This window comes from Zymoseptoria tritici, chromosome 4 (assembly GCF_000219625.1).
Source record: "Zymoseptoria tritici IPO323 chromosome 4, whole genome shotgun sequence".
In the NCBI taxonomy this organism is placed as follows: domain Eukaryota; kingdom Fungi; phylum Ascomycota; class Dothideomycetes; order Mycosphaerellales; family Mycosphaerellaceae; genus Zymoseptoria; species Zymoseptoria tritici.
The window spans coordinates 12,676-30,519 of NC_018215.1; the positions used below are offsets into that span (position 1 = coordinate 12,676).

General features: G+C 53.6%; 2 protein-coding genes across 2 annotated transcripts; both read right to left on the reverse strand.

The window, feature by feature from the left end:
- Window positions 1–201: 201 nt before the first annotated feature.
- MYCGRDRAFT_92221 (signal-peptide-containing protein) lies at window positions 202–1,084 on the reverse strand (the record flags this gene model as incomplete). The annotated part of the gene is made up of 3 exons (XM_003853563.1): window positions 202–304; window positions 550–954; window positions 1,011–1,084. The coding sequence occupies 3 exons, from the start codon at window positions 1,082–1,084 to the stop codon at window positions 202–204; spliced, it is 582 nt and encodes a 193-aa protein (XP_003853611.1).
- A 1,820-nt stretch (window positions 1,085–2,904) lies between these two features.
- On the reverse strand, window positions 2,905–17,420 carry NRPS2 (Non-ribosomal peptide synthetase; the record flags this gene model as incomplete). The annotated part of the gene is made up of 5 exons (XM_003853562.1): window positions 2,905–4,920; window positions 4,980–16,166; window positions 16,338–16,411; window positions 16,602–16,739; window positions 17,405–17,420. The coding sequence occupies 5 exons, from the start codon at window positions 17,418–17,420 to the stop codon at window positions 2,905–2,907; spliced, it is 13,431 nt and encodes a 4,476-aa protein (XP_003853610.1).
- Between the last annotated feature and the right edge of the window lie 424 nt (window positions 17,421–17,844).

The following is a 17,844-nucleotide window of genomic DNA, read 5'->3' on the forward strand; positions in this document are numbered from 1 at the left end:
TAGAGTTTTCTACGACTAGCTAGTAGTTTTCTCTTACTCTTTAGAGCCTCTTATATCTTATAAAACCTACTCTATATACCTAGAAACTTAAGAGCCTCTAATAAAACCTTAGAACTCTTAATTTCTAGTACTAAAATAGGGTATTTTTATCTATAAGCCTTAAGGGCTTATAGAAAGGTCCCCTAAGCCTTCTTGAGGGGCTTACGACCTCTCGAACGAATAGTCGCTTCGCGAGAAGTCGTATCGCTTCGCGAAAAATCGCCTTATAGCTCCGCTCGGGTCGACGAAGTCGACCCGAGCTACGCTATAAGTAGTCTATATAAGGTAATAGAAACGACCGATTAATTGCTTAACTATCCGAGGGAGGTACAACGAGGGAGGAACGACGAGCGGCTATATATATACGTGTCTTCCGTGTCTGAAACGTTCCATAATGCGTTGGCTCGCATCGGCTTGCGTCGGCGCTTGCGCAATCGAAGTGAAGTAAATGTTCGGAATTCGAGCTTTTCTCGAGCTCGTGGACATCCTTGGTGCCAGAGAGATCCTCACCGAGGGGCGATGAGCTTGAAACTTGAGCTTGTAGCAGTCACGCCGCGGATCTTGGGGGGTAGGCCCGGAGACATGTGGAACGGTTCGTCGAATCTTCTGGTGAGCCTGTTCCACAGGGCCTCCGCCCACCCTTCAAAGCCGGTTTGCTGATTCAGTTTGTGGACGAAAATCCTGGTGGCGAAGTTCCCTTCGAGCTTGGTGTTGATCTTCATGGTGGGATCACCCGCCTGCACCGCAACGGCGGAGTTTCTGCCCATTGGTCCACCTGATGGCGTGAGTTCGACCTCAGCCGACTCCGTTATCGACTCCCCTTCGAGTTCCCCTTCCACTTCAGCAAACCATTCAAAAGCCACATCGAAGGCCGCGGAGGCCTGCCGGGGCACGAGGGCGAGGTTGTGATCGAGTCTGCATTATTAGTTAGTTCGTCGGATCAATTTATCACGGACAGGAGGACGACATACGCAACATTGACGCCTTTGGGAATAGCGAGAGCCGTACAGAAAGGAAGGAAAGCAACAATCGTGGAGAGCTTCATGGTGCTGACGAAGAAGGCGGCTCTGTTGTTTGTTTGTCGGTTGGGTTATTCGGGGCTTCAGGCTTGAAGGAGGTCTCGTAGAGCGATGTTTGCCGGTGAGGTGCTTCGGCGCTCGGATTTTGGATGAGGGCTGGTAGAGTGGTTCGATGTTTGTAGGCCAATTGTGCTTGAAGATGGAGGGTGGCCAGAGAAGGGCTAGAGGGGGGATAGGCAGGGTATTTATCTATCGTGAATGTTACCTGTTCCTTCAACCTCTGGCCTCGTATTCAGTGCCGCGTGCTTTTTCCTTCGTACCTCGTACACCCCTCGAGTTCCGTGTCCCGACTTCTTGCAAGGGAGGGCGAGCCCGGAATGTATCGGTTCTACATGTCCACCGAGGTGAACCCAGACCTCCGAGCTTCCCGATGTACAGACTCTGGATCGAAAGCACAGTCACTATTCTGCATACAGGAAGCAGCGCTAGCTTCCGGAGACCATGTCGCTGCCTTGTTCGGGCAAGTATCGACGTTCTGTCAAGATGAGATTGGTTCGGAGTCGCCGGTTTGACCGCCAGGGAACGGGCACTACTTCTTGCTTTTGGTCCAGAGTCTGTATGAAGCAGTGTCTATACCTTGAAGACAACACCGACGTCTCCGGTCCGATTCAGAGTCGAGTCGAGACGAAGTCGATATCGTTCCGAAATGGGCACCGATTGAGTTTCCAGCGTCAGCAATGCTTCCCATCTGCAGTCCGACACCCGGAGGATTAGGACCATCTTGACCTTTGACATCCGGGTTGAGCAAATATTGAATATGGCACACATGCGAGGATTAATCTCGTTATTGGAGGAAGGTCCATATCGATCTCGAACGGACTTTTGTACAGAAGATTGGTGTTCCGATCTCGCATTGGTTCGGAAACGTCGGCGTTGTCTGCAGGGTAGTGGGATGCAAGCTGATGCCTGAGCGGTGTTGGCGGTATGCCGTCACGCCGTGGCCTTCCGCACGTCAAGGCTCCTCGCCTCACAAGAGATCCATAGTCATATCACCCACAAGCATCGACCTCGATTTCGGGACCAGACAGGGCTGCCAATGAATCGCGCCAAGGAATACCATGCGAACACACAGGCCTCAGTCCCAGAGTGAGGATGGCTGGAACTAATCATCAATCCTTGAATGAGATACCGACTCCTCCGAGCCATCGATGGTTCGTGGAACCGTCGAACTCCGCGCCAAAGGGTCCCGTAATTCAATTCCTGAAATATCACTCCCTTGTTGGATATACCGAATTGCTTTTTCTGTGTGACCTGGTTCCGGATCTGCTCGGATTCCTCCCACAAACAGTACTGTAGATGCGGAGCCAATCCTGCACATGCAGCGTCGGAGCACTCCGCCGTGTTCACACCATAAGATCGCTGTCGCTGTCGCTGTCGTCATCGCCGTCGCTGTCGTTTTGAGAGTGGTAAATGGAAAGTTGAAGGAGTTTCTCGCGCTCTCATCGGCCACACGTGTGACATTGGGATGACGTGTTCAGGTTCTCTGCGAGTCGTGTGCGCAAGTAAGAGTTGTACGCAGAGCGTGCTGGCCAATATTCACCTTTAGACTACAACCATCGTTCGTCCATTGACATTGCTAATCCCGTTCGTTCATTGCGTTATATCTGCTATATCTACACTGGCCTTACCCGCCGCCGTCATCGCCGCTCCTACCTTCCGTCGTTTCTTTATTGGGCCTCGCTTTACTTTTCTGCGTTTCTTCCCTTCCCGGTTTCTTTTCTCACCGCTCTGCCTCATCCGGACCTTGCCTTTCCTACCTACCGTTTCTAAAGAGCACAGTCGCTATCTATACGCCCGACAAGACTTCCTCGAGTCTCGACAGATTCCGGACGAACCGCCGAGCAAATGTGCGCACCTGTTCGACACCGTATAAGCTCCGGTCGCAGCGAAGGCCGAGCGAAATGCCTCCGTTCTCACGGTCTACGACGACGTCGACGAAGAGACGTTCCGGTGCAATGTACGACGTATCGAGCTCGCGAACCGGCGGCGCGCACTGCTCCGAAGCTCTTGTCTCGGTGAAGTACGTGTTGGAGGAAGGCGTCAATCTCTCGAGGGTCGCCAGAGAGCGCGACGATGGTGCGGATTTATCTCCTCCGAGATCGCTCGTGTCGCGGTACAAAAGATTGATGTAGGCATTGAAGAAAGGCTGCGCGTGGCCGATGCTGCGCATAATGTCGTGGACCGACGCCTGACCGAATTGACCGAGCTTGCTGAGGTGGTTCTGGATACTTTCAACGCCTGCCACTGCCGTGCTTCTGTATTGCGCACGATGGCCAACCACGACGGAGAGAGGCGTGAGCGTCATTGTCGGAACAGCCATGTTGGTCAGGTCGGTCGGACCGAGCGATCGCGAAGCGTGGTAGAAGCCGAAGGTTGGCGACGTTGTACCGGTGTACTCCGCGAGCGTCTGCGCGAAAGCCAACAAGAGAGCAGGACTCAAGGACGCACTGGCCTTGCTCTGGGAAAGCCTCTCGAGATTGCGGATAGCTGCGGCGGACACGACCGATGGCATTCGAACCAAGTGCTGAGGCCCGAGCGGTCCAGGCGTCTCCGTCTCGTCCGCATCGCCTGGCAAGATGGTTTTCTGCGCCTCTTTGAGCGTCTGCGACCAGAAAACCTGCTCATCATTCGGCTTGCGCTCCGCGAGAATAGCATGTAACGCTTCGACAAGATCGGTCGAGCCAGACAGCTCACCATCTGCAAGCAAGACATCAAAATCTCGTAGGATCCCTCGAATGCTCCATGCATCATACATTGCATGGTGCAATCGCATGACCATCGCAGAATGCCCATCTGCGGTTCGAAGAAGCGTCAGCCTAGCGGGTGGGGAGAGGAGGCTGCTCGTCTGGTCGTTCGTCTGCTGGAGATGCTGGACCAAGAGTGCGTCGAGCGTGCTCGCCTCATTGCTTTCCACAAGCGAAAACGTTCCATCAGCCCGGGTGTTGACACAGTGAGCTTTCTGTGTTACCTGCATAGCTTTTGGTCCACCGACACAGCTCTTCGTAACGGCAACAAACGAGCTTCGCAGAATTGCGTGGTGCCTCCTAAGCTCGTCCCATGCCCTTCGGACCTGCGACACTAGTAAGTCTGACTTAAGCTTGAAGATCCATGGAGCCTCAAAGAAGCGATGGCCGGCAAACGTCCAGGACTCGATGTGATGCTCTTGCCCAGCTAGGCAAGGGAGCACCGATTCGACGTCTGACTCTGTCCATCCCAGTCTGCGTATGGCTTCTTGCTGCTCAGCGTCCGAAACGAGCCTCGCGTCGACATTTGGTCCAGATCTGCAACCAGTGTTCTGAAGCTCTTGCTTGCGCATCTGGACTGTGCGCAGTCTGGCAACCATGCTCGCAACAGTCTTGCTCTGCATGATTTGAGGGACCGTCAGTGGAATTGCAGTGCGGCTCAGCTTGGACGACAGACGAATGGCGAGGATCGAATCCAAGCCAGCACGGAAGAGATTGGTATGAGCGTCGACGGTGTCGGTCATCTTTGCGCGCCCACGGACGGCCTCAAATGCATCGAGCACTACGGTGCACAGATCAACATTTTCTTCTTTTGACTCGTCGGTCGCTGTACTTCGGCTTTCTTCGCGGCTTAATTGAGCATTAGCGGACGGCTGCTTCTGCAACGGCAGGGTTGCCGGAACACTTGGAGCGTCCAGCGAAGTGAGTTGTTCCAGCAGCTCGGTCTTGAGATTCGATGCCAGTCGATCTGCCGACAAGGCGTCAAAGTGACTGGGTGCAGTACTGACCCGCAAATCGAGACCGGTTCGCGACGCAGATACATTACACACCAGAGGATACTACAACAATCAAGAGCGTCAGTCATGTGTGATCGCGCAAACATCGAGCTTTGACCTACCTCGGTGAAGCCATCCTGACCATCGCCCGATGTCAGTCGAGAAGGTCTCCAAATGCAATTGTCGGAGTCTTCTGCTTTGCCGCCACCTTCCGAGTTGAACACCAGGAGAGATTGAAACAATTCAGACGAGACCGCGCATGAGGTCGTTGAACGCCATGTGTTCTGCACCACTCGCAAAGACGCCACTTGATGCTGCTGTGCATCTTCTGAAAGGTGTTGTGCTCGCTGGAGCATCTGCTGGTTTGAGCAATCAGAGGAGAGGAGCATTCGAATCGGCACGGTGTTGAGCAACGGGCCGACGACGGAGTCCGCATTCAGGCCTTGTCCTTCGACATCCAAGGCAAGGAGACGACCATCCAAGACCTGTCCAAACACAACATCGGACTGCTTGAGCACGGCCTTCGCTAGAACTTTGCTCCACGCAACCATCAATGCAGCATTGACGGTCGACCCAATATCTCGACATCTGCTCTTTACCTCTTCGTGCTGCCCCGAAGGGAGACTTACAACGGCCCGGTATCGAGTGGATTGTATAGTTTCTCCTTTGTCATGATTCTTCATCACCGGCGCATAGGAATATTCTTCGAGCTGTCTAGACCAGTAGGCGACCGCGGGAGCCTGCTCCGCAGCTATTTGTTCCGCAGCACGCGAGAATGGTACAAGGGGAGCCAATGATGCGTCGGAGCCGTTGATAAAGGCGTGATAACTCTTGGTGAATATTTTCCAAAGTCTCGATAGCGATACTCCGTCGTAGATGGCGTGGTGCATTGTGAATACGGCCGTGATCCGCTCCGTCAGATCTTTAGGAACTACAAGTGTACAGCAAGCGAGGCAAGTCGAGGCGTCGATGCTCGCCGCAGTACGGACAGCGTCTTCCATAGACTGGACGACTTGTGCTTCCCTGAAGACGTCTGCAAACGGCCGCACGATGCCGAGCCATGGCTGGCTGTCGTCCTCCGTGAAATGGAACGTTGTGCGTAAGATTTCGACCTGCTCTACACTCTGTTTCCATGCATGGTGGAAAGCTTCAAGCCGAAACTTCGAGCGATCTTTGATCTCGAAAGTATGACGGTAGACGTACGGTTTCGACTGATTGTGCGCCTCGACGAAATGAGCAAGCCCTGCACTGAGCATGCCTTGTTGCATCGGCGTCGCGAGGTAGCAACGACTTGCGGCTGGATAGACTCCAAGATTCTTTGCCAGCCGTAGCAAGTCTCCCGTATCATCACTTCGTCCCGATTGCAACTCTTTGTGGGGATACCTTGCTATAGAACCCCGTTTCTCGACAGCATCCGCGACTCCTGCAACACATCGGGCGCGGAGAACAGCAAGCGGGCTTAGCTTGACGCCAATCCTATCATGCAGCAGCTTGACCATGCGGAGAACAAGAATAGAATCAAGACCAAGGCGGTAGAAGGATGTGCGCTTCCTCATCTTCTCCGGTGGAACTGCCAACAGCTCACAGACAACGTCACGGATAATCATCTCGGTACAGGACCAAGGTGTATCGTCTGGCTCATGGACACCATCATTTCGAGCAGATACCGGTGCAACGACGGTCTTTGGCAGAAGAGGGAGTAGACCAAAGACTTGCGTTTCTGGTCGTTCAACGAAGATGTTGCAGATCTCCTCGAAACGACCTACGAGCTCCGAGACCTGCACGTTCTGGGTGCTTGAAGAAAGCTCAACTTCCACGTAGCCCAGGTATGAGCCGAAGCTATGAATGTTGACGTCGGCTGCGAACGGAACATTCGTCGCACTCATGGTCTCCTCCAGTGTAAGGAAGGCCGGCTGTGAGGAGGTTTTATCTCCTGTTGCTCCCACCTGATGATTGTGCATGTTGACACTGATGACAGCATCAAACAGTGCTTCATTGGATTGTGCCCACTTCAAGATTTGGTCGAGAGGAACGAATGCATGTTGCATGGTCTCCGAGAAGATCTCACGCACGCTCTGCGCTAGACTGCGAAGGGAGCCCTGGTTTTGACCAGCTTCAGAGAGCTGGATTCGCTGTGGCAGTGTGTTCAGGCACGGCGCGATCACTTGGTCGATGTCGGGGATCGTAGAGGCCAGCAATGGTCGTAATGAGACGACGTTCCCAAACACGACATCGGAGCGTTCGGGCAGAAGCTCCGAGAGCAGCACAGCAAAGACTGTTTGGAACAGAGCGTTCAACGAAACGCTGCAGTTCTGAACCGCGGATCGTAACTTTTCCAACGGCAGTGATAATCGCCGCATTGACCGCGCTAGGTTCTTTGTCTGTCTCTCGGATGCGTTTGAATGATCACCGACGAGGCAAGGTGCTACGTCTTGCAGATTCCGATGCCAGAAAGCTATGGCAGCGTCTGGATCAACGGCTTCAAATGTGACCAAGAGTTGTTGAATCGCGTCCTGCCTCGACTTGTTCTTCACTGCTCCCTGGTATTGCTCCTGAATCCGGTCACGAAGCTGACTTATGGCATCGCCGTCGAAAAGCGCATGGTGGATTGAAAGTAAAATTTCTGGCGAGCTGCCGTCGAATACATGTACCCGCACCGGCGGAAGGTTTCCGATATCTTCCACGAGCTGGCGAGCAATCATATCTGGGGAGCTACTTTGACACCAGGTAGCCCAGGGGCTGTTGACAAAGGTGACAAAAGGACCCCCGAGGCACCTTGAGAGCACAATCTGCGCCATTTGGCCGGTGCTGATCTGGCGGAAACAGGTGCGAAGCATCTGCTCTTTTTGGAGCACTTTCTTGACGGCTGAGACGAATCGTTCGAGATCCGTGGAGTCTGACAACGAGTAGCGGAATTGGGTGACATATTTGATCTTCTCGAAACTTTCGTCCTCGTCCTCCTGCAGTTGCGCGATCGATCGGGCCAGCAAAGCACCTTGCAGCGGCATTGTTGGTAAGATCTGTTCCACTTGTACCCCACTGTCGCCGAAAGAGCTTTTGACCTCACTTTCATAATCCTTTTGGAATTGCTTGATGCGCTGTGCAGCGTTGTGAAGCAGAGTGTGGTCATCGGCCGGGGATGAAGTCCTGCCCTTTTGTGCCAAATGTCGAATGGTAGCGTGGCTCAGTACATCAGCCGTGCTCAGTCGGAATCCGCTCTGCTTGAGGTGCGCTGAGAGCTGAATCGCAGATATGCTGTCGATGCCGAGTTCGTAGATGCTGCGAGATGCACTGGGGTGTTTGGTCTTGCTTCCCAGTGTGTACTCAATCGCAAGGAGGACCGTCTCTTCATCCTTAGTGAGTGATTGCTGCAGAGTGTCATTCGACTCCGCCTCTTGTTCGTCGCCATGTAGCTGTGATAAGGACATCGATTTGATAAGCAGGTTCAATGTCTTTGTGTCGACTTTGCCGGACGCTTTCAGATGCGGAATGTGGTTGACCCATACAAGCTCCGGCACCATAAAGGCAGGGAGTGATTTTGCACAGGCTTCGGAGAGTTCGTCGCTGAGACTTCGTGAGCCAGCGATCGTTGTCAGCTCGAGGATGTTCTTTGAGCTCGGATCATCAGTATCGCGCGCAGCGGCAATGAACGTAAAGAGGCGTGGCCGGGGCAGTTCGGGATGATCGATCACAGCCGCAGCAAACTCGAGCTTGAGCTTCATAGCCTCAGCGGTCTTCTGTAGAAAGTGCTCAACCTCTCCAAGCTCAAGGCGCTGCCCATTGACTTTGGCCTGCTGGTCTGATCGGCCAAGGAACTCCATGGATCCATCGGCCATCATTCTGACCAGATCTCCAGTTCTGTAGAAACGAAGTGGTTTGCCGTTGTCTTCGGATCTGAGCAGGGTGGTCGTGGCGAAAGCTTCTGCCTGGGCCTCCGGACGAGAGAGATATCCGAGGCTCACCATATTACCAGCAATGCAGAGTTCACCTATCTGACCTCGCTTGGCAATAACCTGCTTGCCTATATGGCCAAATACCTCTTGCGCGAAGACAATCGCAGTGGCAGAATCGTGCGCCCAGCCAATGTTGCGAGCGTTCGAATCATAATCAACAACATTGCTTGAACATCCAATTGTACATTCTGTCGGTCCGTAAGCATTCAACACGAGAGGGCCTGCAGAGGGACCATTGCTGTCTCCGGCCCAGGTATCGAGCACGCTGTTGGAGACCTTCTCGCCACCGACCGTGACAAGTACAACTGAAGGCACTCGAGCCGGAGTCAACTGAGCTTGTTGCAATACGCTTGGGACTGTACCGAAGTGTGTAATTGAGTTCTCGTTGATGATCTGTTCCAGATTTCCCAGCATCATCATGCGTGGACCAATAGTGGCTGCAAGGCCGAAACGCCAGGCCATGAACATGTGGGTTAGATGGGGATCGAATGACCGGCTGGCGATGTTGAGGTACTTTCCGATCCCACCGAGACGCCCCGTTTGTGGAGAGTGGTCGAGAATTCGCTTTCCCAAAGACTCAATGAAGTTGCAGAGATTGAAGTTCGTGACTCGCACACCTTTGGGCTTGCCTGTCGATCCTGATGTGAACAGAATGTAGCCATCGTCCGTGGAATGCTTATGTGATCGATATTTCGGGAGGGAGACGGTGGCATCTGCCTGAGGATTCGGGTTGGTAAGGAGCGTCTCAAGCAGCATCACGTCGATACCGACGAGCGAACTGTCTCCTAGATCAGACTTCAATTCCGTCAGAAGCTCTTGCGTGGTTATGAATGCTGCAGCCCCGGCATCAGTGGCCAGCGTGGCCGTGCGCTCTGAAGGCAGCTCTTCGTCGAGGGGAAGATAAATATATCCTCCGCGGAACAAAGCGATGATGGTCGCGAACGACTCAAGCGTACGACCCAGATGTACAGCAACTATACTGCCTCTCTGAATGCCTCTTTTTGAAAGTGCCTCAAGGATCCGGGAGACTTTGAACAGTAGGAAAGAGTATGTCCATCGTCGAACAGCATACGGATCATCCATATCGGCGATTTGCTCGACGGCAGTCCATCTAGGATGGTGACGAGCATGGTACTCGATCCAAGCCACTGGGTTAACGGTCGGAGGTGCAATGCCAGACCACTGAGACTTCCGAGAGAGCTTTTTGATTTCGTTCATCGCTTTGTATGTTGCATCGTTCACAGAGAGCACTGATCGTGGAAGCGTATTGTTGAGTTCGATTATCGGTACGTTGGGGTGGGACAGCATTGCGCTCAATTGCGACTTGACCTGACTCAAAAGCAGCTCCAGTTGCGGCACCGAAATGACTGAACTGTCACCACTGAGCTCGAAAGTATATCCATTGCCAGGCTCGCCCTCGAAGATGTTGAGAGCTAAACTGTGCTCCACAGACAAGCCGACCACATCCTCCATTTCATCGAAGAACTTGCTGGAGGTGGTGTTCTTAGCATCGTCCTTGGTCTCATCGTCGCCCATTCGAGGATGAAAGACCACCAGTGCGGGATATAGCGGCTGGTCACTCGAAATGCCGAGCGTCTTGCGTAGTGCAGCTGGCTGCATGTGATACAAGTCTTGCATCGCTGCGTTCGTCTCCCGTGACAGCGATGAGAAGAAGTCGGCTGTAGACAGATCGATTCGTACTGCGATTGGGACAGTGACGATCAAAGGCCCAATCACTGACTGGAGCTTCGTATCTTGAATTCTCTGATCCAACGTCTCGCCAATCACCACGTATTTGCTTTCCAGATACTCTGCAAGGACTGATCCAAACGCCGTAGAGATGATCTGTGCCGGAGACTTGAGGTCATACTTCGCCACAGATGCCTGAAGAGCACTCCACAATTTTAAATCGTCGCAGGGGCGTATCGAGGCCGTTGTGCGGAGAATCTTTCGCTGTTGGGGCTGCCGAGATCCAGTCAGATCGGGGCATTTGGTCGTAGTGATGGCCCCGAACTGCTCAACAAGTGGACCGTACAATTCTTGAACTTTGGACTGAGCACGCTCAGTCTGCTCCCGAGTAGCGAAGATACCGTATCGCATGGCCTCGCCGAACTGAGCCCGCTCACTCTTCTGACTGCCGTCTTGATACTGCTTGACAAGGTCTTCGAAAATGCTTTCCATGGAGGCTGCATCATGCAGTGCGTGATGCATGTGTAGTATCATCGTCTTCTCATCCGTAGAGGAATCTTGCAGGATGGTGACTGACCATGGAGGCGTGAGCTTGCTGGACGCAATTGGGCTACATTCATTGCGTGCGTGTTGAGCGATATCATTGGCAACCGTTGCAAGAGATTGGCTCGCCGAGGACCACTCTGCCACGGTCCAACGAATTTCGGTTGACTTGACAATGGCTTGCAGTATGGCCGTTGGAAGGTCGGCTTCTCGCAGCCAGGATGTCGCATCGGGTGCAATTTCGGCAGCGACCATGAAGCTCGTGCGCAAGATCTCGTTGTCTCGCGCTACGGCTTCCCAAGCAGCACGCAGTCGATCGAAATCCACCCCAGGAGGAAGCCGGAACATGCGATGACTCCAATAGCTGCGATTGTCCCGCAGCGTCTCAATCACAAGAGCCTCCTGCATCGTGGTAGCCGGACGAAGGCAGTGCAGTGTAAAGTCAGAGGAGCCGGCTTGAGGATTCAATTGTTCCGCGAATTTGTCGAAGAGCTGCCACTCGATGCGATCCAGGTATTCAGCAGTCTTCCGCTGCTCTTCATCCCGAGCACCGCGAGCAGCACCAGACGACACGATCTGCAATAATTGGCCGACGGAAGAGCATGTCAGTAGATCAACGACAGCAACGCTGATCTGAGCTTCTTTCTTCAGTCGCCAGGCGAGACGAATTGCAGCCATGGAGTGTATGCCGAGTCGAGCGAGGCTCATATTATCGGTGATAGATGCAGCATCCACACCTGTGATCTCAGACAGTATGCCAATCACTCTGTCGTCAGTAGGCGTGCGTACTTTGAATTCAGGTTGAGCTTTCGAGAGTTGGAACTCGTTCGAGGTGGCAAAGCGGTCCAGATCCAGCTTAGTGAAGACATCCTCCAAGGCTTTTCGGTCAACGTCATTCGAAGCCGTGCGAGGAATTGAATTGAGCATCACGACGAACGAAGGAACCATGTAGTCGTCCAGTTTTTGGCGTGCCGCAATCAAGATTGATTCTCGCACGCTCCATGCACGCTTGTCCTCTGCGATGAGAGGAGCATCTGCAGACTCGTTTCGGACTGAAGCGAAGGAAACCAGTGCACTGTTCTCCATACCAGGGCGAGTCATAAGCAAAGTCTCAATATCCTCGGGATCCTCGTGAGCGTCTGAAAAGGCAGCGTTGATCCTGCTGAGATGGATGCCGATGCCATTGACTTTGACGAAGTTGTCGCTTCGACCGAGCATTTCGATACCATGATCGACCATCCGCACGATGTCGCCGGTGAGAATGATATGCTGCTGAAGATCTTCGGACCACACTGATCTGCCCGCTGTCGAGGATGCATGTTCACGGGCTTCTCCAATCCGTGGGCCGTTCAGAGCAAGTTCGCCAACGCCATGGAACGGAACCAATCGATGGGGAGGCTCGGAAGTGACGACAAACCTGGAGGTACATGCCAGTGTATTGTCGGTATTTGACGCTGTGCTGTGATTGTCGCTGGGGTTCGTGGACGGTACGTTTCCGAGATCAAATTTCACTCTCTTCGCATCAACGTTTTGCACAGAAAGCAAGGCCCTCGGTATGGAACCAAGACACTCTCTGGCAGTCTGCTGCGGCCGCTCCAGAATTGCCATAACAATACTCGATAATTGAGAAAGTATCCGCTCCGCCGTCACCTCCGCAAAAAGATCCGTCTTGAAAGTCAACTTGACAATCATAGGACATTCCGTATTCCACTGCGATCGAGGAATTGCCTGATCACACGGCCAGACCTCCAGCATGGCTCCAAAATCATGGCGCATTGCCGGCCAGGATATGCGGTTCCACAGAGATTCGCGCTCGCTCTTCGATGACTCCTCGACCTGGAAATGTTGAAATGCAAGAAGCGAGTCGTATGGCAGTTTGCCTTCCGGTGTTGTGATCAGACCCAACGATGGGTAGGCGTGGCCGAGTGCACGAGTTCCTGCCCGAGCGACCTGAGAAACAGCTTGGCCGACCGAAGTGATCGAGTCCGGATCGTTGGGTACTTGGACACGGCACGGAAGCACAGTAAAAGTAGGTCCATGGCACACGGCGGACTCGGTGTCAAATCTATTCGACACCACGCTGCCGAGCATAACATCGCTAGCTTGACGTTCGGAGTAGGACGAGAGAAGCATAGCCCATGCCGTCTGCCAGATTGCGAGAGGACTTGCACCGATCTCTCGGCTCCGCGTTTCGAGGTCCTTGTACTTCAGCGAAGTTGTATGCTTGACGACGAGTGTCTCCGCTTCTTGCTCGGTCCAAGGTTGCGACTTTGACCCAATGAGCACCGGTATCGTCTCGGCGTGGAAGTTAGCCGTTTCTTGAAGCCAGAAGTCATCGGTCTTCTTCGACTGGAGCTTGAGGTCATGTTCAGCAGCGAAGGAGATGTCGGATCGGTGTTCCTTCGGTAAGCCGTGATATTGCCTCTCGATATCGACCATCAAGAGCTCCAGGGATGCACCGTCAAAGATGCCGTGGAACAGACTGATGATCAGCAGATGGTCGTCGACGATCTGGATACGGTACAGGGTATTCGCAACGATGCTGATTGCATTCTCAGCCTCTTGCAACCAATGCTCCTCGGAATGTGAGCCGCAGCGGCGAACAACACGGCAAAGTCCATGCTTCGCTGCGGCTTCGGGAGTGAGAATACAATGCGCGAAGGGTGCAATCGCATCGTCGATGGGAACGAATGTAGTCCGGTATGCCTCCCGTGCAATAAGAACGTCCTCAATGGCGGCAATAAGCCGGTCGATGTCAACACGTCCAGGTTCGAGATGGTAGCAAGAGTGATTGATATATGTTTTGCGAGTCCCCTGCGAGGACCGCATAAGACTGGCGATTGCGCCGCTCTGACCTGCCGTCGCTGGCACGACCTTCTCAATATCTTCAGCAGGCAGACCCGCCGACCGGGACGCAGAATTAAGGTGGCGGTGCGAAAAGTCCCGCAAAATCGCTTTCGTTTTGTCGTCGGCGGCGCTGGCAAGTCGATCGTCTTTCGACAGGAGTAATCGACGTACACTCTGCCCACTCAGAAGGTCCTGTAACGACAGGTCTTCCACGAGATATTGAGCGCGAACACGGGAAAGGAGCTGCATCCCCCTCAGACTGTCCAGACCGGCGTCTGAAACGAGGCTCGCGGTGGGCGATGGACGGTATTGCAGGATATCACTGAGTATATCGAGCAGCTTCCCCTCAACTTCGGCAAGGTGTGGTGGGAGAGGATCTTGCGGTTCATCGTCCGCCACTTCTTCCGAACTCTGCATCGTCTGCTCAGCGTTGATCTTCTCGTGGAGCACTGTTGTCAAAGCCCTCCGATCCAGTTTTCCAGCAAGTGAGCGGGGGATTTGCTCCATCATAAACAAGCGATAAGGTCGCATAAACGGTAACAGATTCTTCTGAACAGTGGCTTCAATTTTCTCCTTGACAGCATCCCATTCGGCTCCGTCCACGAGCGAGACAGCAGTCAGCGGCTTTTCGCTACCCTTCCCTTCACTTCCAGGCGGCTTATAGATCACAGTGAGTGCTTCTCGGACTTCTGGTACAGCGAGGACAGCAGCGTCGATTTCTCCGAGCTCGACTCGGCGACCGCTCAGCTTGACCTGGTCGGATGAGATTCTTCCCAGAAACTCAACAGATGGATTGCCGGCACTGTCCCATACAACTCTCGCCCGATCTCCAGTACGATACGCTCGACCCCAGGGAGTGACCGGCAGAAACGCTTTGGCCGTCTCCTCCGGACGGTTGAGGTATCCGCGAGAGCTGACCTGCGGTCCAGAAATCAGCAGCTCACCGGCACATCCATACGGCAGGGGTCGAAGAGGATCCTGCTCGTCAACGACGATGAGCGAAACAGATGGTAGTGGACTTCCAATGATGCCACCTCGATTATTCGCAAGAACGTGAAGCAGCGCACTGCAGTTCATAGCCGCTTCTGTAGGACCATATCCATTGTAAAGACCTCGCGGCCCATCATCCGGACTCCAGTCAGATGAAGCAGCAGGATTGAGCGCAGCGAAAGTCTCAGTAACCTTGACGTTGAGAGCTTCACCCATGGCCCAAAGACCCTTCAACTGCAGCGGGTCGAGAAGAGTAGCGAGCGACGGAGTGGCCAACATCACGTCCACATCCATCTGCGCTAGGACGGAGTATATGTCGTTCAGAGTCAGCTGTCTCTCAGCGCAACACAGTGTTCCGCCACCGCTGAGAGTGACAAAGATTTCCATGATGGAAGGATCGAATGTCGGTGCGCAGAATTGGAACCAGCGGGTAGGTCGAGCGTTCGGGGATGAGGCAATGGGTACGATGGCGGAGTCGGCAGCGACGAGACAGGCGGCCGAAAGATGGCTGATCTGGACTCCCTTCGGCTTTCCGGTTGTACCCGAAGTGTACAGAATGTATGCGAGGTCGTCTTCGTCGGCAGATGATAGGCAAGTTCGTATGGAGTGTTGAATTTCCGGTTCCTCGGTGAGGAGCTTGGGATCCAAGAAGTCCGATGCATTAACAATCTGCACATCATCCGACAAAGCCTTTGTCTGATCGTTCCCGCCGAAGATCTCCAATCCGATATCGTGATTCCTGGTAATAACTATCCGACATTCCAGATCCTCAAGTATAACCATCTGTCTTTCCACCGGCGCATCCACGGGAATCGGGCAAAACGGACGTCCAGCCTTCAGCACAGCAATGTAGGCAATGTACATCTCCGGGCTGGGACCCATGACGATAGCCACCGGTCCTTCGTTCTGCTGGTCCCCACTCGCAATCCGCGCTGCGATCCGCTCGGCAATGGCATTGACCTCACGGTAGGTGTATTGCACACGAGTCTGGTCCAAGTTCAAATAATCGATTGCCATGCGGTCCGGAAATTGCTCAACTCGCCGCTCGAAACAACCGTGCAGCAATGCTGGGTGCCGTTCGATGTCGGGTTCCTGGGGAAACGGCACCGGACGAGAATGGTGTGGGTAATTGAGGATAGACTTCTGGGCGGCGTTGTGGTCATTGCCGGAAATTTGGGAGCACAGTAGTTCGAGGAGGGTGTCCAGTGCTGCTTCTGGAATCAAGTGTCCGTCAACATCAAGGACGATCTGATATCCAGTATTTGTTGGCACGATCCGGGCAACGAACTGCTAACAATGTCAGTCGCTGATCCTATGCCCATGTAAGCAATGGTCATGGTAGTAACTTGCCTTTGCCGAGAAGCTGTTCAAGTTTTCCGTCTCCTATCATCTCATCTCGTCAGCCTCGTCACATTCCGCAAAATCCTGACCACCAGCATCCCAAGCGACCAAACTCACCCTCAAATCCAACAAAAACCCACTCGGCACATCCTCCACCCTTTCAACATCCTCAACAACCGCCTCACTCTCGGCTGCCGAAAATTGCACAGAACAAACCCGTCCCTCCTCTTCCTCACCTTTCAACGCAACAACGAAACAAACATCATCCTGTCCCCTCCCAACAAGCAGCCTCACAAATCGATGAAACGCCGCAATCGAAGCGCTTTCCCTATGGATGTCGTTCGATTCAAGCTTCAAGTCTCTCTGGACCGATCTTCTCACCTCCGGCGTTCCATCCGGCGGAGGGCGAGAGGTATTCAGCGCGGGTAACGAGGTGGCCGGTAACATTGCAGCCATAATTCTTTCTCGAGCAAACGTTTGGTCGGCAAGTCGCTGAAGTCAACACATTCAAAGGCAGTACTGTGCTTCATTCAGTCTCACTCAACCTCTGACAGACAAGATGTCTAGCGCTACCGGAGCTGCGCTGTATTCGCGACGCTCATGGCGTGCTCAACGTCCACTGAACCAATCTCGTGCGGCCGTCCGGGCTGGTCTCACACCGCATCGCTGGCCTCCTGACACTGTGGATCTCGATGATGACGATGATCGATGCCGGCCGATTATCTGATCTGATGAGATGGTGTAATAGCCCCGAGGGCGTGGAGCGACATCCGGCCTTACGCTCGTGCAGAAGGATGCCGAGCAGTGGAGAGTGCTGTTGTCTAGCGTGCGTGGAGGACATCCCAACCCTGGTCAAGCTGTGTTCGTTTCTGCACCACTATAGTGCCAATTAGCGTCATCCGGCGGTACGTTCGTGCAGAAAGATCTAGCGTAGTGGAGAATGCTGTCGTATAGCCTGGTTGGTCTCCGATGCCTAGTTGAAGCGAGCCGTTTTCGTCTCGCGGAGGTCTGCATTACTATAGTGCCAATTAGCGTCATCCGGCCTTACGTTCATGCAGAAGGATGTGGACCAGTGCTGTCGTCTAGCGTGGTTGGTCTCCCAAACCCCGGTCGCAAGCGAGCCGCATTCGTCCCGCATAGTTCTGCAATACTACCAAGTCCCAATTAGCGTCCCTCGGCCTTACGCTCGTGCAGAAGCATGTGGATCCATCGCTCCACAACTCTGAGATTTTTCTAGGATCATTATCAGATGATCAGATAATCTCGTCGACCCATAACACCTTAGTACCTTAGCGAGTCCCATCCATGTACTCCTATATCGGAAGTGACGTGCGGAGTGTGTGTTGTGCGCTTCGGACGAAGGATTGGATGCCTCGATCGATACCAAATCCGATTGAAGGGTGTGACTTTGCGTGCCTGTACCTTGCGAAGGCTTCGAATTCCGCCGAACGTGACATCTGTCCTTGCTACAGGCGAAACGGCGGCCCGGATGAAGGCGAGTGGTCGAGGAGCGCAGCCGGCCAGCTCGTACTTCGTTGGTTTCCCGGTGAAGAGCCCATTCTGTCAATCGCTTCTCGAAAACTTCCGACGTTCGTTGCTCTTCCAGTAAGCAGCAGCGCATTCT